This window comes from Psammomys obesus, unplaced genomic scaffold (assembly GCF_907164565.1).
Source record: "Psammomys obesus unplaced genomic scaffold, mPsaObe1.curated_primary_1811, whole genome shotgun sequence".
NCBI lineage: Eukaryota > Metazoa > Chordata > Mammalia > Rodentia > Muridae > Psammomys > Psammomys obesus.
Window position 1 is genome coordinate 8,501,049 of NW_026590809.1, and position 24,348 is coordinate 8,525,396.

Here is a 24,348-nt window from a genome sequence, read left to right on the forward strand (position 1 = left end):
TATACATATACATATACATATACATATACATATACATATACATATACATATACATATACATATACATATACATATACATATACATATGAATGACATAACTCTAGTTGTGTCCAAAGAACTTATCTCCAAAAGGGTAATGAACAGGAAATACTCTCTGTCCTTCCCTTCTTGGCCATTTAAGTAAAGGAGAGGGAAGAGATCCTCTTCTGTAGCACTTTCCCAAAGGTTAATTTAAAATATATCTTTGATTTACCTTTAGGGTGTCTCTATTACATCTCAATATACAATTGGGATTGTAACCATGCCCAAGGCAAGTGGCAGTTACCCTCATTCACCTGCAAGTGCTAATGAGAAGAAGACAAGCCCTCTGAAAGGTCAGGAATGTTCAGTGGTTGGTAAGAAATCTCCAAAGGATAGCGACACCAGAGACCTCCATGGAGCACAGCCGGCAGTCCTGAGCCACTGGCTTTGCAGTGAGCATAAGTGTTTATGATGGGAGGCGGAAGAACCAGATTCCCCCCTGTGATTTGGCTTTAATGTAAGGTCAAAATGCCTTTTGTTGTTGATTTGTTTGAGAATGTTGCCCTGACTCCTTTGTCTGGAGAATCTATTAATCATCCTCCCCACCACTACCAAGTCATTCATTATTTCCCAAGTTAATTAAATATTAGAGGTTTCCTCTTGAGAGTCCCCTCAGGTAATCTGAGCAACAAAAGACATTTCTTTCAAAAGTGAGTAAAATTATAACAGCAGGGAACCATGTGTATATCAGGTATTCCTTTGACTGCTATTTTTGGTTTAACTCTTTTAATTCTTACACTAACAGATAGGTACTGTTGTCATTTTCCTATTTAAAAAACACAGTACTGAGACATGGATTATGTGTGAAGTTATTTCCCTAAGTATCTTTACTGCCTTTTTTTTTGTGGGGGGAGGGTAACAAAAGTACAATTCATAAACAAAACAAAAAGGGGAAGACTGAACTTAATCATAGTTTACTACATTGCTTTGATTCTGTTAAGATGGTAAAAAAAAAAAAAAAAAAAAGCTAAAACTAGCTAGAAGTGATATAAGTCACATTCTCGATAAGAGACTCCTTTTCAGAATATGTAAAATCTCTTCAAGAGACCAAGCACTGCAACTGGAAAACGGACAGAAGGCAAGTCAGGAAAGAAGATATACACATTACAAGCAAACATGTTTAAACCTACTCAGGGACCTTGGGAAATATAAACTTAATCTCTAAAGAGTTTTCCTGCACCCTCAATAGAATGCTTACAGATTAAATTACTGGGAATACCTAATGATGGCGAGGACGCACAGAAATAGCATGTTTTAGGCAGGTGCAAAAGATCTATATGCTGTGTCGAGCATCTGTTTGATGAGTCCTTAAGTTAATTTATCGTATTACACGGCAGTTACAGTACTGGGCATTTGTCCTGGAAGAATCAAATTTATATTCACATAAATACCTGTTTATACCTCTTTATTGGGGCTTTTATTTATTGTAACTAACGCAAATATCCTTTCTCAGGTACATGATTGAAGTGTGTCCTAATGGATTGAAGTGTGTCCCTGCTCAAGGGGGCAACAAGGATGAGCTTCTGTGAAACTCAGAGATGGGTCCTGAGAGCAGCCTGCTGAGTAAAATAGCAGCATTCCATTTACATAGCATTTTATAGAACAGGTTGTATAGTGTAAGAGCAGATCCGTGAGGGGGAACCTGGACAGAGCTGGGAGTGAATATAACAAAGTAGCATGAGATCATTTTTTTTCCTGTTGATTTGGTTCATGCTGAGGATCAAACCCAGGCCTTTGCACATGCTAAGTAAGAATCTGAGGGATGTCTGAAGTCTGTGTCATTGTGTTGCTAATGCTAATCTCCTGTTTTGAACATGACTATCACTTATAATGTAAATGAAAGGTATGTGAGGCCACTTTGTGCTATTTTTGTACCTCCTTGTAAATCTACAGCTATGTCAGAGATAAACACACAGTTGAAAAATACACAGAGCTAAATACTTAACATAAAAAGCATTGGTGTAATCTTTGCCTGACAGCTTACTGTGCTCACAAAAGACTTGTTAAGCACACTGGGCCAGGCACACTCACAAAACATGTTCTTTACACACTTTCTTCTTTCTTAATTGCAGGCTAAATATAATTGACCACATATACCTGTGGTATTCAAAACTCAGCAAAAGCTGGTTTAGTGCATACATCAAATCCCAACTTCTGCAGCATCACTGAGGGAGATGCCACTGTTTACCTTCTCCATGACCCAAATCTGTAGGAAATTCTGTCTCTGTATCACCGACGGCCTCCTTTTCTGTCACATTTTATTTTGTTGACTTAGGCAGGCAAAATTTATAACAAGCATTACCCCTCTTTGCTAGTTAGTCACTTACTCTTTGTTCCTAGTGCACGCATTATGCCTGTGTTTTCTCCTGGCAGTGCCCGGCCGGTGTAGCCCCAAGTGTGTTTCTTGAATGAGCAGGTGGTGCGTGTTCTCCCATCGGTGCTTAGTGTATAACTTCTAGTGGGCGGACTTGCCTCCTTCTGTGCAATTACAGGTGCCTCTCTGCGGTATTTCTCACTGATGAGGACATTCTACAACTGGGTACCATTCTTTCTCCACTCCAGTAGGAGCCAAGTGGCCTTTTGCAATATTCTAGAGAAAAATAAGACCTCATCAATCTGAAGGAATGATAATCGGTTAAAGTTGTCCATTCCATCCATGCACACCATCTCGAATTTCTCATTCATGATGACAAGATTCCCGAAGGTTGCTGTTTTTAATTGAGTCCCATGGCATTGGGTGAGATGTATGATTCCTTCCATCACAGAGTGCTTTTTGACGCTACTGTGGTGAGTTTGGATCCCACTTTAGTCTGTTGTAACCTGAGTTAGCCCTATGAAGGACTTGTGGATATACTGGTGTCTGTGTTTGCAGCTACATGACGGACACATTGAAACTGTGTAAAGCAGTTCAGAGTGGAAAGGATGTGAGTGATTACATCATCTCCTTCAGGTTAGACCATAGAAAAATATGTGAAGCTCCCTCAACCCGTGTTGTACAGATGGGTATGACTGCCCTGTGGAGGCTGGGGACAAACCTAGGTCCTGAGGAAGAGAAGCCAGTGCTCTTCACCTCTAGGCCATCTCTCCAGCTCAATGTCAGACATTGCCTAGTATTTGAACTCCTGAAGTATTAGGAGATTAGAGTAGGGTGTGAATGACTTTTCTAGAATCGCAATTGTAAATGAGAAGAGTCATTAGTTTATTTTGTTTTTGTTTTCTTCCTTTTTCTGAGACAGTGTCTCTCATTGTATTGCAGCCTGGTCCCCAGCTCAGGCTGGTTGTCTCGCTTCAGCCTCCGGAGTTACAGGATTACAGGTAGGGGTCATCACACCGTGCTAAGTCAGTTTAGTTTTAGAACAACCTAATAGGGAGGGAGGGTCCAGGGCCTCGAGTTTTGGTGGCACAGTGTATCTTAGGTTGGTCAGGAGCAGGTTTATGGCATTCATGGAATGTGCTGAAAGCTTGTTTAATTGGGATCTCCAGCAGTGGAGCTGACCTCAGGTAAGGCAGAGCGAGGCTCTTCTTTTTATCTTGCAGTTTCCTAGGCTTTGTCCTCTACAGTGTGCTTGTCATGTGCTAGCCATCTTCAGCTTTGTTGTTAATTGGAACAGCTCAGACACATCCCTCTGAATCAGTGGTTGAGGCTGGAGGCTTTGATGGCATTGGTTATACGTTTACTGTAACCATAGGGTCATGCAGTTTCTGAAACCTGACTACTGGGTAATGTGGTCTTTTTGGAAGAGGAAGTTGGAGACAGTGCTCATTCTTAAGAAAGCTATTAGTCGTACTGTATTCTCTCATGTCACCTGAAGCCAGCGAAAGGTAGAGCTGTAGCTTTGTGACTGCAGGAGGCTCTGGGTGTGGATGACATGGCTGCTGGAAGAGGCCCCTTTCTCCTCTTTCTCTTTTCCCTTCTTATTTGGGGTTTTCTTTGGACTCAGCTACCTGCTAGTCCATCCACTCCCATACCTACTTTCACATCTGCCTCTGATACTTTTTGTAGATACCACTACCTTTATTTATTGCCCTTGGAGATGCCTGTGAGCTGAGTATCAGCACTGCTTCTCATCTGCTTGATTGGAGCAGTGTGTCCTCCTCTCCTGCTTGTCTCTGTTTACTTGGCTTTTTTCAGGTTCTTCCTCAAGGGGGACAGTCGTGTTTTCTATCTCCTTTTTCTATGAGTATGTTCTTTTGCGTCATCATTGAAGCCAACTTTTAATGAATGCTTAATAGTTCATTCTTTTCTTAAACATGTGTATAAAGATGAATACCTTTGTAGCACTGGAGCAGAATATATTCTCATAAATATGTTTAAATTCACAGAACCCTTGTGAGCTATATGTAGTTATTGTCTTACTTTATACAGAAAGAAAGAAATCAAGGCCCAGGGATAGCAACTGATTTATACAGTCACCCAAGAAAAAGCAGAGAGAGAATTTCAACTCAGACAGACTCTGCATTTTTAACCGCTTTATCTGACACACATACACACTCTCGCTCGCTCACTCACTCACTCACTCACTCACTCACTCACTCATTTTCCCTGTGTTATAAACTTTATCCACATAAAAGCTATTTTCTTCCTTAGAGATTTGATTATAGAATTTATTCTGGAGCCAGATATCAGTGACTATGGCCCAGGGACACAGCTTCAGTTAACCCCAAATCCCATTTCCAGCATGTCAACAGTTTTATGAAGTTTTTATTAATATAAAAAAACAAAGAAATAATAAATCACGGCACTTTTAATGCATTGATGGAAATATCAGGTAGGCAGGGCACAGCAACCCAAGGACACAAGGTCTTCTAAATATAGCAGGTACTGATGCTCATGTGAACTTATAAAGACTGTGTTGGAGCATGTGCAAGGCCTGCCTGTGCCTTAGTTAGATGGCATTCCAGTGCTGAGAGCAGAGGTAGACACCTAACCTAGAGGCTATCTCCAGTTGATAACTACTTGCATATGAAAAATTAGTTTTCTCCAATGGAGTTGCATTGGGTATACTAGCCACTCTTAAGGGCAGGCCCCATGCCGAGAGGTGGATCAGTGGATGGCCAAGATAAACAAACTCAGAGGCACTTTTGGAAGTTCTTTGTTTCATAATTTTTTTGTCAGGGCTTTTTTTTTCTTTAACATTATGGATCGTTTGTGTATATAGTTTGGTTTCCAGTTTAGTGCTTTTATGGACTATTTCTTTGTGTGCAAATGTTTCTTATTCTATGTTTCTTGTGCTTTTTGTGGGGTGAGGGTTCTTGTTCTTCTGTTTGTGTCATCCTATTTTGCTTTTTTGTTTTTATTTTATGTTTCATGTGGGCCCTAGAAGCTTCTATATCTTTGAATAGGAGTGGGCATCTCATCAAACATAAAACATAAAAACATTTATCTTATTTTTTCCAGTTTTTTAAATGCCTGTCTTTTAAGGAGAAAGAAAGGGAGATGGGGAAGGATCTGGGAGGAGTTAGGGAAAATCATAATCAGAATAGACTGTATAAAAGAAAACCTGTTTTCAATAAAAGAAAAATAGGAACAAAACAAAAACTTCATATAAATCTACGCTTTTATGCATATGCAGCTGTGGTTATTTTGGTGATCAAATTCTTTAACTCTGTGTAAATGTGAGTGTAGTGCATAGCTGTGATAATTGTAGCGAATGGGCAGGGGATGAAGCCCTGAAGGCTCACCATGCACTGTGTTCTCTACTAAGTGCTGACATCATTCTGTGATGAGCTTTTCGTAGCCCTGCAATTTGACTTTCTTGCTTAACCACTTCTTAGATGGAGAAATTGAGGCTTAGAATTAAGTGATATTTGTCAGATTATGCAGTTTACAAAGATTCAGGCCTTGTAAAAGACCAGTTCTCTTAAAATAGGATGAGCAAAAGTTGTTAATAGCTGGGAGTCCCGTGTTATCTTGAGGCAGACAGAGCTTGGGTTGTCCTTGGGCAGCCTCCTGTATATTTTGGCCTCATTTTATGTGACTAACATTCTTACTTGCTCTCAGAATTGTCCTACACTGGGCAGTCAGGTCTGTAGTTGTTAGGCAGATGAGGAAACTGAATCTAGAGAATTTATACAATTTACCCAAGGCCACTGGAGTGGTAATTCTTAACTAGCTTCTCTGACTTTCACTGCCCGTCAATCCTGAGAGCAATTCTGGCTAAGAGCTCAGCATTTGTGTGTTGAAGTCCTAGGTGCCTCAGACTGAGCCTTCTGGACAGCTGGGGTGGCTGGTCCCTGAGTTCCCTCCCTTTCTCCCATCTTCCCAAGTCCAATTGAGCTAACAACTTTATGAGTTCTAGCATCAGGGAAAAAGACAGCTCTTCTTCATCAACATTTTCAAATTATACATGAGTTAATAAAAAGATATCATGTGGGCATTAGAAGCTTCTAGATCTTTGAATAGGAGTAGGCATCTCATCAAACATAAACATATCTTCTTCAGTTTCACGGCCTTATAACAAAGCAGCCCTGGTTTTGCTTCAGCAGTAATAAATTTAATTTTCCCTCGTGTTTTAGCACAGAGAGACAGGACAGGCCTTATAGAAAACAGAGGAAGATAAAACACATTTCCATGCATAGTAAGGGAAAGCAAGCCACTGTTAACAATTTCATTTTTACTACATGTATTTATTTTCAAGTTCATTTGGATGAAAGCAAGTGAGTCACACTCCCATTTGTGTGATTGTGACAGGAAAGTAATGAAAGGACAGAGTCTTAAAAATAGGGGTTGGAGCCAGGCGTGGTGGCTCATACCTGTCATCCCAGCCCTCAGGGAGACAGAGGCAGGCAGATCTCTGTGAGTTAAAAGCCAGCCTGGTGTACAAAGTCCAGGACAGCCAAGGCTACACAGAGAAACCCTACTCAAAAAACCATAGATAGATAGATAGATAGATAGATAGATAGATAGATAGATAGATAGATGACAGATAGGTAGGTAGGTAGATAGATAGATAGATAGATAGATAGATAGATAGATAGATAGACAGACAGATGATAGATAGATAGGTGGATAGGTAGATGATAGATAGATAGATAGATAGATAGATAGATAGATAGATAGATAGATAGATAGATGAGTAGGGGTTGGGCTTGTCTCTTTTAAGGCTGAGGGCTATATTGAGAAGTAGTCATGTAAACACAGTTTGTGGATTAGCACAAACCCTTGGGCAGGCTGTAGCCAGGGAGAAGGGTTTGCCCTTTGTCTGGGGTTGGGCTGAAGGAACGCTGAAAGCAGCATTGGTCATCACTGTTCCTGTTTAAGAGCTGATGTTTTTGTGGGGCTTGTAGGTGCATGATGTTTGCGCAGCGGATGTGCGTCACTTGTAGGTGCAGGGCCTGAGAAGCATGTGTCTTCTGTGACTGCGCACCTCTCTCTTTTGAGACAGGGTCTCACAGAAACTAAGCTCCTGTTTCATCTAGGCTGAAAGTGAGGTCATTAGGGTGACCATTGATCTCAGAGGACCCAGCCTGTCTCCATCCGCTTAGTGCTGGGGTCACAGAAAGATACAACTATAACCCAACTTTTATATTGGTACTGGGGCTTTGAACTCAGGTCCTCTTGCTTTCACAGAAGGTGCTTTTATCCACTGAGCCATCTCTCCAGCCCCAGGAACTAAATTTCTGTGAGAAGAGGGCAATGGACCTCACTTCTAGCCTGAGCTTGTTTCAGGTTTGAGGGTGGCAGCTGATCACTTAAGCCTCTTATTTATTACACTGCTAATGTAGCATAAAGAGATCCAACTTTAAGTCCTTTTATAAATAGATAAAACAGGTGTGTAGAAGCCATGGCTCCCTGTTTCAGAGGGTTTTCTTTGCCTTAATCGTGGTGGATATCGCGTAGTAGGAGCTGAAACTGACTTTGTCTTTTCTGTCTGAAGCCTGGAGAAGGCTGTTCTCTCTCAGCTGTAGGGTTTTGGCTGTGTTCTCTTCTCTGTCAGTAAGGATTTTTTTAATATTACAGCGCTGTACCGATCCTGGGCGATGAGGGAGACTGATGTTAGTTTTAGACCTTGTTTTCCAGCTCTTGTTTGGGATTCTAATGGGATTAACAATGCCGTATTGTATACTCTTCTCTGAAATGCCTGTATATACAGCTCATTAGTCTTCCTGGCACTGCAGAGTAGCATGATCGGTTCCCGAACTCTGGTCTCAGTCTCCTCTGACCACCTTCACATCTTGGGTTCTTTTGGTGCTGAGCTGTTCATGGTTTTTAGTGAAACTATACTTGGCTTAGGCTGATGGTCTATGTCAGTGTCTCTCCAGACTTTCTCCAACTTCTCCTTCCCTCCCCACTTCTCCTTCCTCTCCTCCTTCCCTTCCTCTCTCTGTGACAATTTTTTTCCCCTTCGAGCAAAGTCTCTTACCAGGCCTGGATCCCACCAGTTCAGCTACATGGACTTGTTAGTGAGCCATATAGATCCACCTGTCTCTGACTCCTAGTGCTGGGATTACAGAAGGCATGAGCTAAGATTCCCAATTACCACCACCTTTCTCCTCCTTTTCTTTATGTGGTTACTAGGTGCCCATACTAGGCACCTCATCCTTATGCTCCAAGCAGTGTACAAATAGAGTTGTTCCTCCCTCTCTTTTATCCTTACTGGTGGAGTTTCAGAAAGTTCTTGAACATCTCAGAAAGATGAACATCTCAGAAAGATGTTCAAGAACTGGAAAGTATTACCTAGGGAAGGGGTAGAGAGGTGGTTGTAAGGACAGGTAGAGGGCCTGGCAACTAATTCCTGCTACAGTGGCCACTAAGTTTCAACATGAGTTTAGAAGAGGCTTTCACACTATAGCAGACAGCTTTCCTTGTCGTTCCTGTGTCCTGCCCTCTCAGAGAGTCTCTTTGGTCATATCTTTGTAACTTTCAGTTTCTAATGTCATGGCACAGTGTGTTGTTGTCTGAACTTCAGTGCCATGTTGTCTGAACTTCAGTTCTGCCACTGGTTGGAGGGAACCTTGGACTCTTTGTGTTGCTTTTTTGGCCTCCTTGATCAGGTGGAAACAGGGAAATCAAGCCTGCCTATGGATGTTGAAGTGATGAATAAATAAGATGACATTATTAAGCTCCTGTCCTAGAATGTACTAGGCATGGAACAAGTAAGATACGTATATATTCTTTACCCTAGACACGGGTAAGATCATATTTTCCTAGGAAGGATAATGGTGGTTGTTAGCAGTACTCAGAATTGTAGTACTGGTAGCCCTGATGGCAGTGGCCAGGGAGCACTGGTGCTCATAATTAGCCTTCTGCTGACCAAAGAAACCAAAGGGTTTTCTCCTGCAATGGTCTGTGCTGTACTGCAGCACTTTCCCCAGAAAATATCCCTCGGAATGCATAATCCCCCAGTGCTAAGGTAGTAGCAGTTTTTGAAACAATCCAGTCAGAAAAATATCAGGATCAAAAGGATTCCTTTCCCTCTAAGCAGCAAAATTTCCAAGAACAAAATTAAACCACAGATACATAACAATGTTGTAGAAAAGTTTCTAAACTAGTATTTCTCTTCCTTCTCCAGCAGAAAAGAATGGATGTCATTTAAGCTTTCCATAACATGACTTGCTTTCCCTTTGTGCCCTACAGAAGCCACTGGTGTGTAAGGGAAGTTTACTGCAAGGATTCAAGGTCACAACTTCTTGTACCATTCTTCTTGACCTGGTTCTCACTGCTATTTTTTTCCCCCTAGCTGTTTTGGTCCTGTCTCATTGGCCCCCATATGCCTAAATTACCTGGTGAAGATTTGAAGGTGGCTGCAGCTGTACATGGCACATAGATATTTTTTATTTCAGTTATTTATCTCATCAATCATGAGTCTTTCTCATTTTCTCCTAGATAAAAAAGAGATCTTTTCTCATTTAAAATTTTACTAGCTAATATAAGTTATAAGGTTTGCATTCTTTATGTTCTCTTAAGGAAATTTTGTTTATAGCATATTGTTTCGGGTAGAGTTTCCTAGTGTTCACCTTGAAAGGACATGTGCCTGTGGGCATTTTGAGCACGGGGGTGCTGAAACTTCTGAAATTATCTAACTAAATATTCTGGATCTGTATTGCTCCAAAAACGAAATGCACAACAGCTACAGCTCTTAGAAACACATGCCAGTTATAGCTTACATTTTGCTGAACTTGAGAGAAATTGGCATGGCAGATTATCAGATGCTCAGAATGTGGAGTTTAAAAATGTCTTTGACAGGCTGGATAAAAGTAAACTTGGGTTGAGTTCCAGAGAGCTGAAACTTGGTCTTTTATCATATATTGGAAGGTAAAAAAGATAGATGGAAATCTCTAGGTAGTATGAATTGTTAAGTCTTTCTGTTGAGTTACAAATATCAGATGTCTTAGATGTCTTTTTATTCTTTTAACAGATACTTACTAGATTTTGAGGCAGTTGAACGTAGTGCATTGGAGATGAAAATGTATTGCATGTATAGTGAAAAGACTTGGTTTAAATTCTATGCCTTTGTGCCATCTACATCCAGCTGAAGACAGTTTCCTTCTGCAAATAGTCACACATGTATGCGTCTCGATGCTGAGGCAGGGACTTGTTTGCAGGTGCTGACGGAGGTGCTGTGGCATGTAGAGTTTTACTTATGGTGGCAGGTGCATTTGCAAGTGCTATTGCAGGTACATTTTGAAGTGCTGTGGTGGGTATGTGTCCAGGTGCTTTACTAAGTTCTGGGAAGATACAGTGGCCACAGTAACTAGGTAGTAACTAGCTAGTACCGGGTTACTGCATCCCTTGGCTGTACGACCCAGCGGAGTTTCACCAACTCCTAAGTCTTTTCTTCCAGTGTTGGGTTGCATCCTCTCTTAAGACCTTACTATCTACTTAAATACATTTATGGTTCTTAGACATCTACACCGCTCTCCACAAATATCAAGGTACGGAGGGAGCTGACAGTCCTTAGTCTCCACCTGCACAGTGGTGGAAACTGCAAGGTCTTGTCTGCACCATGCTGAGATCTTATAAGCCATTATAAAGGGTGAAATGGGAGAATTACTTTCTCGCTGAGGCACTTTGCTTTGAGTTGTAAAGATTTTTCTTTTCTCTCTTCCTGCTTTGGGTTTTGTGAGGCTGGGTCTCTCTGTAGTAGTCCTGACTGTCCTGGAACTCTTTATATATATTAGGCTGGCCTTGAGTTCACTGAGCCCCTCCTATCTCTGCCTCCCTAGTGCTGGGATTAAAGATGTACATTATTATTCCCAGTACGATATGAAGATTTTTCACAACTACATGAGTATCTGGTTTTCTCCTGATGGAGCTGAGCTGTGCACAATGTGTAAAGGCTTCCTTCAAATCTGGAAAAAGTTCAGAGTTAACTTGGAAAGCAATTTGGAAGAAAGAAATTTTTCATAATTATTCTCATGTAGATTTTAAAAGTGTGTTGTTTTATAGCTGGGTTAAAACAGAAAATTGAAATTCTAGAACTGAAAAGGCATTCAGGAAAATGTTTACATGTCAGCTTGACCTGTTTCAGGCAAAGTATAGGAACCAGGAATCTTGCCTGCTCAGTGTCTCACTGTGATTAAGGTCATTGATGGGATTAAGGTCATCAGTCTAACCTCTTCTTATTCTGGCTTTCCTAATGCTTTTCCAATAGCTTGATTGGGTTGACAAATAAATTAAAAGTTTTAAAGATATTCCATAATTCCTGTTTAAAATCTAGCAGAAGATACCACTAGCTACTAATGGAAAGTAAAGTGTGCCATTTTTTTGTTTGACTAGAAGGCAGCAACTCCTATCCTGCTGGAGTTCACCCTGTGGAAATGAAAATAGATGACAGATGGATAGCCCTACAGGAAAGGTCAAGTTGAGGTGTGGGAGGAGAGGTCTTTGGTACTGGAGGAGGTTTCCTACATAATGTGGGAATTGAGCTGACCCAGAGGATGGTGTTAATTAAGCAGAAAGGGAAGGAACAGAATGCTCAAATACTGTCTGAGAAAGTAGGGAAAGAGTTTGACCCTGGTCTGTGGTCCTTCTCTGCCTTCCCAGTATCATTCTCAATTAGCCACTTGCTGGGGTGAGTCTGAGATGGAAAGTCAAGGGCCTTGACCATAGAAAATATAAGGAATTCCTCAAAAGCAAGCTTCCGGAGTTGCAAGTTGAAGTGACTGGGAGAGAATTATATTGTGGCTGCTTTATTGCTCAATTAATAGATTTGGATCTAAGTCTTCATGTCCTCTTGCATAATAAAAGGAATATAACAAGAAAAACATAGATTAGTGGTCTCCAAACATGGGCCTCATTAGGAATTATAAGTCTACCTTCTCTGCTCCCTGGCCTTCCTAGACATTGGGCTTCACTGAAGATCATCTCATTACCTAACAAAGCTGACTTTTATAATTTAAAAGCAATATATATATATATATATATATATATTACATATGTAATATATATTTCACTTTATATCCCAATTGTAGCCCCTTTCTTCCTCTTCTCCTGGTCCCTCCTTCACTCTTCGCCCTATTCTCCCTTCCCTAGTCTTTAGAAAAGCGGGGGGGAGGGTCCCCAACCACCCCAACATATCAAGTTCATTAGGACTCAGGTAAAACAATTTTTTTTTTCTGACTACTAGTTTGAAAAATTAAAAAAACAAAAAACAAGGCAGTTGTCAGACTTGGTTTTCAGACACCATATTGCTGCCTGTGGCTTCCAAAGAGACATATTTTAAACTGTTTGGAAAGTCTCTTGACTGCTGCTTAACTTCTTCTTCACCCTGCACTGCCTATGAGGACTTTGTATAGCATTTCTATAAACATTTACTCCTTGCGTGCTTGGAACTAGTGCACAAATTAGATTAGCATTTCCTTTCTTTTGACAACTGGCATTTTTTTCTTTTAAGCAGCTTTGACAAGCAGCAGAAGCAAATTATGAAATTACCAGGTGACCCTTTGTGTTCCTCAACTGCTAATGAAGTTGGAAAATTAAGATTTCATCTGGCAGAGGAAATCATTTTGTTTGACAAAGGGCCTAAAAAGTATTTGTAGACGGGAACAGATTGTCATGCCCCCACCCCCAATCCAGTTGGCCCTGTGATCAGTAAACACACTATTGTTGATGTTTGTTCCATTTTGTTTGATTGATTTGCTAGAAGCTTAAGGAGCTGGTTTCTTCACATCTTGGGTACCCATTGTCTAGGCTGTCAGCATGTCATCTAAGGCATGCTTTAGATGCTGGAGAAATCAACAGCATGCAGAGAATAAAAGTGCTGGCTTCATAGGAAGGCATAGATAGAGATCTATCAATCACAGGTTAAACATCTCTCTTCTGAAAGGCTTGAAACTATAGATTTCAGAATTTTTCAGATTTTGGACCAGCCAGAGAGAGAATGCTGTGCCACTGTATGTTACAACATCAACGGGTGTCTGAAAACATGCTATATGAAAGAATCACAAAAGGTCATGATGTCCATTGTATGAGATACTCAGAATTGATAAATCTATGAAGTCAAAAAGAAAAGTGATGTTTTTCAGGGATGAGTAGTGGTAGGTAATGGTTACTTTTAAATGTCAGCCTGCCACAACCTAGAATCACCTAGAAAGAGCCTGAATGATGGATTGCCCAGATCAAGTTGGCCTGTGGTCATGTCTGTGGGAGGTTGTCTTGACTGTTAATTAATGTAGGAAGAACAAACACATTCTGCATGGCATCATTTCCTAGGCTGGTGGTTCTGAAGTTTAAAGGACAAGGGAAAGCAGCAGAAGCAGGCAGTGTGGGTGCATTTTTTTTTCTTTTTTTTTTTTTTTCTTTTTTTTGTTTCTCACCTAAGGATTGTTTGCATAAAATCATTGTATTATCAGAGAAATCAGGGCCCCTTCTTTGGATTATTGTTTTCTTAATAATAAAATTTAAAAATTGACTTAGTAGGAAGGTGGAAGGCCATTTAAGAATTTGAGAGCAAACAACATGACAGGCAAGCTGCAAATTTTAGCAGCGTCCAGGATGAAGGTTATGGAGAAGAGGAAGAGACAAAGTCATGTCTTTTGAGTCAGGCCTGCATGTTGAGCAGTAGAGGTCAGCAAGAAGCTGCATGATAAAAGGCGAGTAGCTTCATAGAAAGAGTGAAAAAGCCCAAAGTACCAGGGAAAACATGCTTAGGAAAGAGATACAACAAAGGCAAAGAAAAGAAAAATGAGGTTTTTTCGGAATTATAGCCCAGAAATCAGGCTGATTTAACAGAGCTTCATGGTCTTGGCTCTCTCAGTGCCTGCAGGGTTTCTGGGAACCAAAACCACATTTTCTTTAAAGGGCTTGATTATTCTGTCCATCTCCTTACCATGGCCGTCTTTCTGAGGGCTGATCCCTTGGCCAGATGATTGATAGGCCCAACTGGATTACCTTTTAAAGATATTTCTATCATTATTGAGTGTGGGCCTGTGTGCGCACATGCATGTACATTTGTGTAGGTGCATGTGAGTGTGTTTGCGCATATGCATGGGAGTGCAGGTGCCTGTGGAATTGAGAAGAAGGTGCTGGGTCCCCTGGATGTGAGGTCATGGCTCGTTGTTTGCCACTGAATATGGATACTTGGAACTGAACTCGGGTCATCTGTAAAAGCAGTACACAACTGCTTAGCCATTTCTCCAGCCCCTCACTAGACTAACTAGGGACCAGACAGTGTGAATTATGCTAATCTTAGGGCAGATGTGAAAGTCATGGTTCTACCCAGGGCCAGAGATAGATTCCATTCTCTTGACCAAGAGGAAATAGCTTTTCTTTAATGGACCTCAAGAGAGCTTTGATATCCTCAGTGTCCTTCAGTAATATGGTAATGTTACCAGGTCAAGATTGGAGAATTCAGCATCATATAGATGGCTTGCGATGGGGAAATAGACATAATCCATTTCCACCATGAATATATGGAGATCCAATTCCAAATCTGTTCACCAAAAGAGATTAATTACTGGAATGAAATTTCTTTATTTTCATCATAAGTTCATGTTCCAGGCAGAAGTTTGGAGAAGTGAGGTAAGGAACCAGAAGCCTTCTTCTGACATTGCTGGCCTCCAGCAAGGGCATTCCTGAGAACATTGCTTTGGGGTTTCCCGCCTAAGCTTCCCAACTAGTTTTTGCTTCCTCATTGCTAACATTTTCTCTTTGTTTAATAACTGAGACAATTATTAAGTGACTAACAGGCAAGTAGCATATGCTGATTGTATACTCAGGATACAAGAATCATTAATGTACATTTTGGAGTAGGGTAGAATTGCATAAGAATTCATCACATCACTCATATATCTTGCTATTTTTTTGTAGAATTTTTCATTTGATATTTTTAAACCAAATTTTAGTCACTTGTGAGATGTAGAGTAAGTACTATTGTGTAGTTTTTTCACAGGGCGATCTCTTTTTAAACAATGAGTGTAGATGGATTATAGAATGATGAGTTCCAAAGGGTTTTCTACTTCCCTTTTCCAAATAAAAGAAAATTCTTCCCATTTTTGTAATTTGCCTCTTAACTAGACGTAGCCTGGAGACAACCACATAGTACACAACACATATTGTTAGTCCCCTTCTTCCCCTTGATTCACAGGTATCAGAATGGGAAGACCTTTGTGTCTTCCCTAGAATGTGACTCTGGAAGTGGTTAAAATGGAATCATTCAATTTTAATCTTAATCCTCTGTGTCTCACATTGGTCTCCCTTCAGTGTGCTTTTTATTTTATTGCCTCTCCCTGGCTCCTTTCTGCTGCACTTGTACTTGCCATGGACTCTCACACCAAAGTGCTGAGGGCAGAGGCTATCCAATGGCCCTGTCAGGGCAGCTTCCAGGTCCCAGAGGCGAGTGAGCCTATCTCCATACTTGTGAAAGTTATGCAGCTCTTGCCACACGCATATCATGTCTTAAGGTTAGCTTTTCAAATGGCAGTGACAAGATGGGTGGAATTCTCAGTTGACAATGAATATGGTTGAGCCACAGAGTTGAAGGGAAGGAGGTAAAGGGAAACTGAGTTGGAAGCTTTGGGGAGACCACTGCTGTTGATCTGAGACATCACGGTGGTTCTGAAGTAAAGCAGTAGTTTCCTTTATAGCCAGACAAGGACTAGACTTTACAGCAGGATAAAGACAAAGGAGAGGATCGGAAATGGCTCTGAATGGCCTTTACAATGCAAGGAACAAGCAGGTTTCAGTATTTATTCTGGGCATTCTGTATGTGCAATTAGGCTGAGGACTGTCTTCACAAGGAGATGCTACGGTCTGTAATGTACACGTAATTGAAGACCTAGTGTGAAGTATGAGGCACCTGTGGTCTTTCCTTCAGACAGAGATGAGAGAAAATTACCACACCAAACTTTGCTGCCGACCTCCCTTGCACTGGAGAGTGTCTGAAGGGCACTTTATTGTTGGGAGGCCTACTTGAGGAAAAGTGCAGATTTTGTTTCCTAGATTATAAATCTGGTTGGCAGACTTCTGTTTTTTTAAGCAGATATATTTAAGGAGTCCTACACCAAGTGCACGATTTGTCTAAGGGCACATTTCGTTATTTCAGCAGGTGTCATACATTGCTGCCTAAGTCCACAGATGTTGTACTGGCAAGTTTTAAGTCAACCTGACACAAGCTAAACTCATCTCAGGAGAAAATCCCAATTGAGAAAGTGTTCCCGTAACATTAGACTGTAGGTAATCCTGTAGAGCATTTTCTTAATATTTGTTGTGGGAGGGCACAGCCTATTGTGGGCTGGGCCACCTCCGGGCTGGTGCTGCTGGGCTCTATGAGAAAGCAGCTGATCAAAACATAAGGAGCAGTCCGGTAAGCAGCACTGCTCCACGGCTTCCGCATCAGCTCCTGCCTCCAGGTTCCTGACCTGTGTGAGTTCCTGCCCTGACTAAAACAGCCTGAGTTTGGCTGTTCTGGAACTTGCTCTGTAGACCAAGTTGGCCTCCAAATCAGAGCTCTGCCTGCCTCTGCCTGCTGAGTGCTGGGATTAAAGGTCACCACATCCACCCTTTGCTTCTCTTTTATGCCTTTTTGTACGTTGAAAGGTTGCCACTTCAATTATTCTGTTTAGCATCAGTCTTTTCTTTAAACTTTTTCCTGGTGCTCTTTTTCCTCAAACTACATTTTGCATTTTTCCTTGCTCAGCTTGTTCATTTTCATTATAGATTTACATAAACTAATAACCAAAAGACAGTCAATTGTAGGCTGTCTGGAAATCTCTGCCAAAGCTGCTAATCCAAAACTTTTCCAATTTAGCCTCAGGCTGCTGCTGTGGCTGCTTTTTCTTCTTCCTCTTCTTCCTCCTCCTCTTCTTCTTCTTTTTCCTCCTCTTCCTTCTTCTCCTCCTCCTCCTTTTCTTTTTTTTTTTTTTTTTGAAAAGGACCATAAAGCAGCCACACTCTTAGTCAAAATATTACAAGAATTTTTTTAGGCCTCTTACTAATATTCTTCCCCTCTGAAACCTCTTGAGCTAGGCCACCACAGTTCAAATCGCTCTCAGTACCACTGTCTTCCATGCTTCTACCAGAATGGCCCATTAAGCCCACCTTAAAGCAGTCAACTGCTTTCCTAATCCAAAATTCCAGAAGCCACATTTCTCCAAACAAAGGCATAGTCAGGCCTATTGCAATACCCCAGTCCTTGATACCACTCTCTCTTAGTCATTGTTCTATATCTGTGAAGGGACACCATGACCACAGCAACTCTTGTAATGGAAAGCATTTAATTTGGTCTGGCTCACTGTTCAGAGTTTTAGTCTATTATTGTCATGATGAGAAGCATGGCAGCACCCAGACAGAGTGCTGGAGAGGTAGCTGAGAGTTCTACATCAGGATCAGCAGGCAGCAGGAAGTGAGAAACACTGTGTATGCGTGTGTTTGTATACATATATACATATGTAATATAATTATTATAATATATTAAAGTGAAATATCATGGACTCTCTATCCCTGTCAACCTTGTTTCTCTTCTTTTAACCCAGCATTGCCATTTTTGTCTTGGTCTTAGGATCATTTATCCCAGTCCAAGTTGGGTTAATTCTCGTCCATTCTCAACACATTTTATATCTCATCACATTGTTTCTATCTTTTCTGGATCAATCACAGTGGGGAACTATGAAGACAGTCCCAATTGAGATATTTTAACTTCTCAATTGACCACAGTCCAGTTTCAACAGGTTATATTGTGACCTAAGTAAGGTTCCATTCTTGTGCTCTTAATTCTGCCTCAGGCGCCTTTCATGTTCTTCTGTATGAAGAACACAGGAGCTGCCTGCCATGTTGACCAGACATGGTTCAACTAGCACTTTCTTCTTTCCTTTATCAGTGGTCCATATAAATTTCACTTGTCACATTTTTGGAATCATGTTAATTGGTCACTGTGTTCTTTTAAGTCAGCCTACGTCCTAGTTTTGATAGCACAATTGGTTAGTACTTTGTTTATAGTAGATGCTAGTTAAATGTTCAAGTGTGTGTGTGTGTGTATGTTGTGTTTGTGTGTGTGTGTGTACCAGAGAGAGAGCCCTTACAGACCTCATCATTTACTTAAATGCCTAAGTTTTGACAGATACAAGATTATTGCATCATCTGTCATCTCTTGTGATAAAAGGTGAGTAAGAAGCCATGGGCCAGAGAATCTATTTTGGAGATCTATGGGATATTTCTTTTTTTGCAATTTGCCTCCATCTGCTGGCTCATCATGATGGGATTTAGCTCTTGTCTTTTTTTTTTTTTTTCCTTCCAGAAAATATTATGAGAGATGCTGAGGACTTCATGCTCTTCACAGAGACACCACACTGGAATTAGAGATTGCCACTTCTGAGAGGATGCTGGGAATCTGCAGAGGGAGACGGAAATTCCTGGCTGCCTCTTTGACTCTGCTCTGCATCCCAGCCATCACCTGGATTTACTTATTTGCTGGGAGCTTTGAAGGTAAGAACAAAACCAATTGGAAGCTAAGGAGGAAAGGCAATGAAATACAAGCTGTTACAGAGGCCCAGAAAGAATCTAGTTCTGTGGGTAAAATATTGCACTAATGTTGCCTGTCACAAGAAATAACTTCTAGTATCCCACAGGTAGTTGACGGAAGTCAGCAAGATGAAGAGTGAAAAAAAAAAAACTAGACTAAAGCTAAAATAGAAGTTTCTGTAGTGGCAGAGGGTAGGTAGACAAATGGCCAAAGCCTGTTTGGTCACAGAGTCCTTGTGTGAAAACGGGGGAAGGATGAAACTTGGTGAATGGCTTGGCTTTCCTGAAACCAGATATTTCATTTATTGATCCGTCTAGTCAAGTTTTTGTTCACACATTGACTGTTTTTTGCTGGTTGACAACGTCAGTAAACCTAGTGCTGAGAATACAAAGATAACACATCTAGACTATACTGTCTCATGGGGGAGACAGACAGATTAACAAATCATCACCACAGTGGTGAGTGTGTTGTGATAGAGAAGCCACGGTACTGGCGGAGAGGTTTGTGGGAGCTGTCAGGCTAGCGCTGGGGATGAAAGATGATCCATCATACTGACAAGAGCTTGGGATGGGACATAGGACTTGTCTTCCCTGAATAAATAAAAGCAAATGATCATTGCTGCCACTCTTGATGAAATGGACAGGAAAGAAAAGCCTCACCATTTTTTTAGCCAGCAATTTTGAATGCAGTGTAGTGTCTTGATAGTTGGTGATTGGGTCTTAGTTTCAGGGAGGGAGGCGATGGTGGTATAGATGTATAGACTTCCTTGTATAATTTGCCTCACAATTGAATTAGGAAAAAAATATTACATGACAGTCTCTCTCAACAAAGCCACTACTGTGGTTTTGAACATTTCCTTTGTGCATAATTTTATCGACAGCTCAAGGCTATCTTTTAATTAGGCACTCGGCTCTACGTTTGGAGGTGGGGTTATTGAGGCTGAATATAAAGATGACAGAACTGTGTACTTGCTGAACAGAGGTGATTGGTTTTCATTTAAAGACTTATTTTATTATTTTTAATTATGCGTAGGTGTGTGTGTTTCTGCATGAGTATGTGCAGTTGCCCAAGGAGGCAAATCCTGTCAGATTCCCCTGGAGCTGGGCTTTCAGATCCTTGTGAGCTGCCTGCTGTGGATGCTGGGAACTGAACTTGGGTCTGAAAGAGAAGCACGTGCTCTTCACAGATGAGCATCTGTTTGAGCCCCAGAAAGGCTGTGAATTTTAGATCCCACTGTGGCAGTAGCCCAGTGTCACACCTCTGTCATTGTCCCCTTCCTCTTAGTCACATCCCTGGACTGCTCCAAGATTTTCATTTAAAAGAGCTAAATAGATTAAACTGCTCTGGCTGTGAGGGACTCCTTTCTATAGAGGGGTTAGAGGGAAATTGGTGAGTTGATGGTGATCCTGGCGACACTAGAAGGAAAGTTTATTATCTGCGTCAACGTGAGACGGGCCCTAGGAAAGAAGCAGAGGTGTGTAGGGCTAGTTCAGTTCCAGAAGTGAAAAGAGGAGTAGTCATGGAGATTGTGCCTGAAGCCCCAGTACTCTGGAGCCTGAGGCAGAAGAACTTTTGAGTTTAACCTAATGTGGCTTAACATAATGCTACGTTTACAAAACCAAACCACACCACAAACTGCAGCGGAGCAGCATAGCACAGCACAAAACTCTAGCAAACCAAATTAAAGAAAAATAATAATAAAAGGAAAACAGGCTTTTGACGATACTGCAAAACTACTAGTATTATTAGCATAATAATATGTGGGGTTGGGATGGAAAGGAGAGTTGAGTGGGTCTGATCAAGGTACATTGTATGAAATTTTCAAAAGAGTTAGTAAAGGTATTTTAAAATTAGCATAACAATGCTAAGAAAGCAATGTTGACATTGACAAAAGACAATATAAACAACAGGCATTGTGACCATTTCTATGTGCTATACATTGTACAGAATCTTTCTTTTGTATTTTTAAATTTTTTTAGAATTTATTCATTGTATATCCCAATTGTAGGCCCCTCCTTCAATGCCTCCCCAATCCCACCCTCCATCCCTCTTCCCCCATCTCCTTCTCCCAGTCCACTGAAAGGGGGGGGGGTCTCCACTATTGCCATCTGCTCATAGCTTATCAAGTCTCATCAGGACTGCCTGGATCCTCTTCCTCTTTGGCCTAGTAAGGCCATATCACCAGGGGCAAGTGATCAAAGATCAGGCAATGGAGTTCATGACAGAGGCAGCTCCTGCTCCCCTTACTCGGGAAACCCACATGGAGACTGAGTTGCCTATTAGCTACATGTGAGCAGGGGGTTTAGGTCTTCTTTATCCATGGTCCTTGGTTGGTGTTAGGAAATGTACCAATGTTAGGAAACAGTGCGCCTGTGAAGGTTACATGGCGGGTTCACAAATCACACCACGAGATCGTTCCACGTGGGAGGTTTATTAGGGGAAGGGGGTTGCAGAGAGACGAGGTGAAAGAGAGAGAGGGAGAAGAGAGAGAGGGAGAGAGAGAGAGAGAAAGAGAGAGAGAGAGAGATCCAGGAGTTCTCTTATAGGTATCTGCTTTGATGCCCTGTTGGGTGGAGCCTTTCAGAGGACCCTCTATAGTAGGCTCCCATCCTGTTGCCTCTCTTCCACTACTCCTGTTTGCCATTCTGAATGAAATTTAAGCATCCTCCCGAGGGTCTTCCTTAGTGTTTAGCTTCTTTAGGTCTGTGAATTTTAGTGTGGTTATCCTATACTATATAGCAAATATCCGTTTATAAGTGAGTATATACCATTTGTGTTTTTCTGTTTCTGGGTTACCTCACTCAAGGTGATATTTTCTAGTTCCCACCATTTGGCTACAAAATTCATGATTTCCGTGTTTTTAATAGTAGTCCATTGTGTAAATGTATCACAGTTTCTGTATCCATTCCTCCATTGAGGGACATCTGGGTTGTTTCCAGATTCTGGCTATTACAAATGAAGCTGCTATGAACATGGTTGAGAAAATGTCCTTGTTGAATGGTGGGGCATCTTTTGGGTATATGCCCAGGAGTGCTATAGCTTGGTCTTGAGGTAGTGCTATTCCCAATTTTCTGAGAAAGGGCCAGATTGATTTCCAAAGTGGTTGTACAAGTTTCTAATCCCACCAGCAAATGGAGGAGGGTTTACATCCTCTCCAGTATGTGTTCTCACTTGAGTTTTTGATCTTAGCCATTCTGACGGGTGTAAGATGGACTCTCAGAGTCATTTTGGTTTGCATTTCCTGTAGTCATTACCTGAGGCTAAAGGGCTGGAAGATGGTTTTCCCAAGGAAACAGACCCAAGAAGCAAGCAGAAACTTTTTTTTTAACGACTTACCTATGATGCAGTACATGCCCAAGTTATAAAGGTGGAAAGCATGCAGCATAAAAGATTTGTTGATCTGCCCAAGACCTCTAAGCTAGTCAGGTTGGAGCCCATCTTATATTCAAGAGCTCAAGGTTTTATTCTGATACCTATAGACTGGGGCCTCAGGGAGGTATTGGAGTTTGGCTGGAATTTTACTATATACCTCATGGTCTTTATACAGTGAGGTTTATTTAGAATTTTAGAATTTTATTTTCATTCTTAAGATTTTATTCTTTGACGATTCTGTACATGTATAGAATTCATCATAGACACCCTGATCCCCCCCCATCTTCCCTTACTGTCTATTCGTCTCCACCAACCCCCATTTTCTTTTACCAAGTCTTTGCCCCTCTTTTCTGTGTTTTGTTTTTGTTTTCAATTAGTAATGTCCTGAGTTTAACCAGAGATATCAAGAGCATGGGTGAAAAGCTCTCCACTGGAGCAGAGCCTGCTTCAGTGACAATAATGATTTCCTCTCCTCTAGTAGTATTCATCTGTCATTAGCTGCACTCTGTGGTGACCTCATGAGCCCCTCCACCATCTATGAATGGAGTTACTGATTCAGTCTTGTGTGTACTCTGTGTAGGCAGTTGTAGCTGTTACGAATTCATGAGTGTCATGACCATATCATGCCCATAAGACTTTTTTTGTTCATGGCCATGCTCCTTGTTCTTCAGCTGTTATGTTCTTTCTAATTCCTCTTCTGTGACATTCATTAAGCCTTGTAGGGGATGAAGTTCGCATCCTATTTAATGCTGGCCACTCTATAATAATTTACTCTCAGTACCTTTAACACCCATGAGTCTAGGCCTTAACTACCATTCACTTGTGCTACTGCATCCTTTTCTTGTCACGTTGGTACTGTAGCATGCAAGGTCTAATACTACTATAGAATTTTGATTTCTTAAGATTAGTTAGTGCTTAGCAACTTGACAAGATCAAGTATCACCTAGGGGACAAGCCTAGACATGTCTATGAGGGAGTTCCTGGATCGTCTTAATTTAGGTGGAAAGAACCACCCTTATGGTGGGTGGCACCATTCAAAGACCTGGGGTGTTAGGATGAATAAAAAAGGAGAAAGCAAGTTGAACAGCAGCACTCTCTTGCTGTTATGCAGCATGACCATCTTCCCTTAACTCCTGCTGCCACTCCTCACTGCTGTGATGGATCTGAGCAAACTGATCCATGGTAAGCCTCTTCTTCCTTAGGTTTTTTTCTCAAATGTTTTACCACAGCAACAAGACAAGTAACTAATACAAGAGGAGTTAAGCATACAGCATAGGCTGCAGGCAGGGTTGGGTCAAGTTGCTAGATGATGTTTGTGTGGCTAGGTCTTCCTACATTCCTTTGGTTGACTTCTGTGCATTGGCTTCTCTGCAGATACCTCTTCCTACATGGAGGACATTTAGACTTTATATCCTATCCTTCTCTTCTTCCTAATTCCAGAGCATTGCTTCTAAATGGATTACCTATGGTTACTTGTCTTGAAACCACAACACACAAAACAGCTGCTCTAGTCAGACGCTAGGGAAGAGTTTGTCACTTTATAGTTACCTGTGAGCCCTATAATACATTTTTTTCTGGTCAGAGACTGGTAAGGAAAACATCTCCTGATGGCAAAGAGGAGATCTAGGTTGTGGGAAGCTTGCAGCTCTGTAGTTATGATTTGGTATCAGCTTAAAAACCCATTAGAAACATCAAAAAATCTGGTCAAGCGATAGCTGATGGACTGCCTAGCATCCTTGACATAATGATTTTTAAGACTGTTAAGGAAATTATGAGAAATGGGAGAATAAAGGTAATGTTTAGATTGGGTATGTGTGCCATACGTGCCAGCATAGTCCTGAAGAATAAACTTGAATCGCTGACTCATAAACGGCCTTCACTGGGTGCTAAGTGAAATGAGCACAGTAGCAAAAATGTCTAGGCAGAATGATAAAGACTTTGGGTGTGCACTTTCCAAACACTAATTGGCCCCTAGTCTTTATACTATAAAAATAGT

At 41.2% G+C, this 24,348-nt stretch overlaps 1 protein-coding gene across 2 annotated transcripts in view; it reads left to right on the top strand.

The window, feature by feature from the left end:
• The window catches only part of Large1 (LARGE xylosyl- and glucuronyltransferase 1), a 512,199-nt gene that overhangs the window by 102,241 nt on the left and 385,610 nt on the right, over window positions 1-24,348 (top strand). For both annotated transcript variants that reach the window (XM_055609116.1, XM_055609114.1), the window contains one exon: window positions 18,756-18,943. In XM_055609116.1, the coding sequence (XP_055465091.1) occupies window positions 18,838-18,943 (106 nt within the window). In that variant the 5' untranslated portion in view covers window positions 18,756-18,837. The remainder of the gene's footprint in view (window positions 1-18,755; window positions 18,944-24,348) is intronic.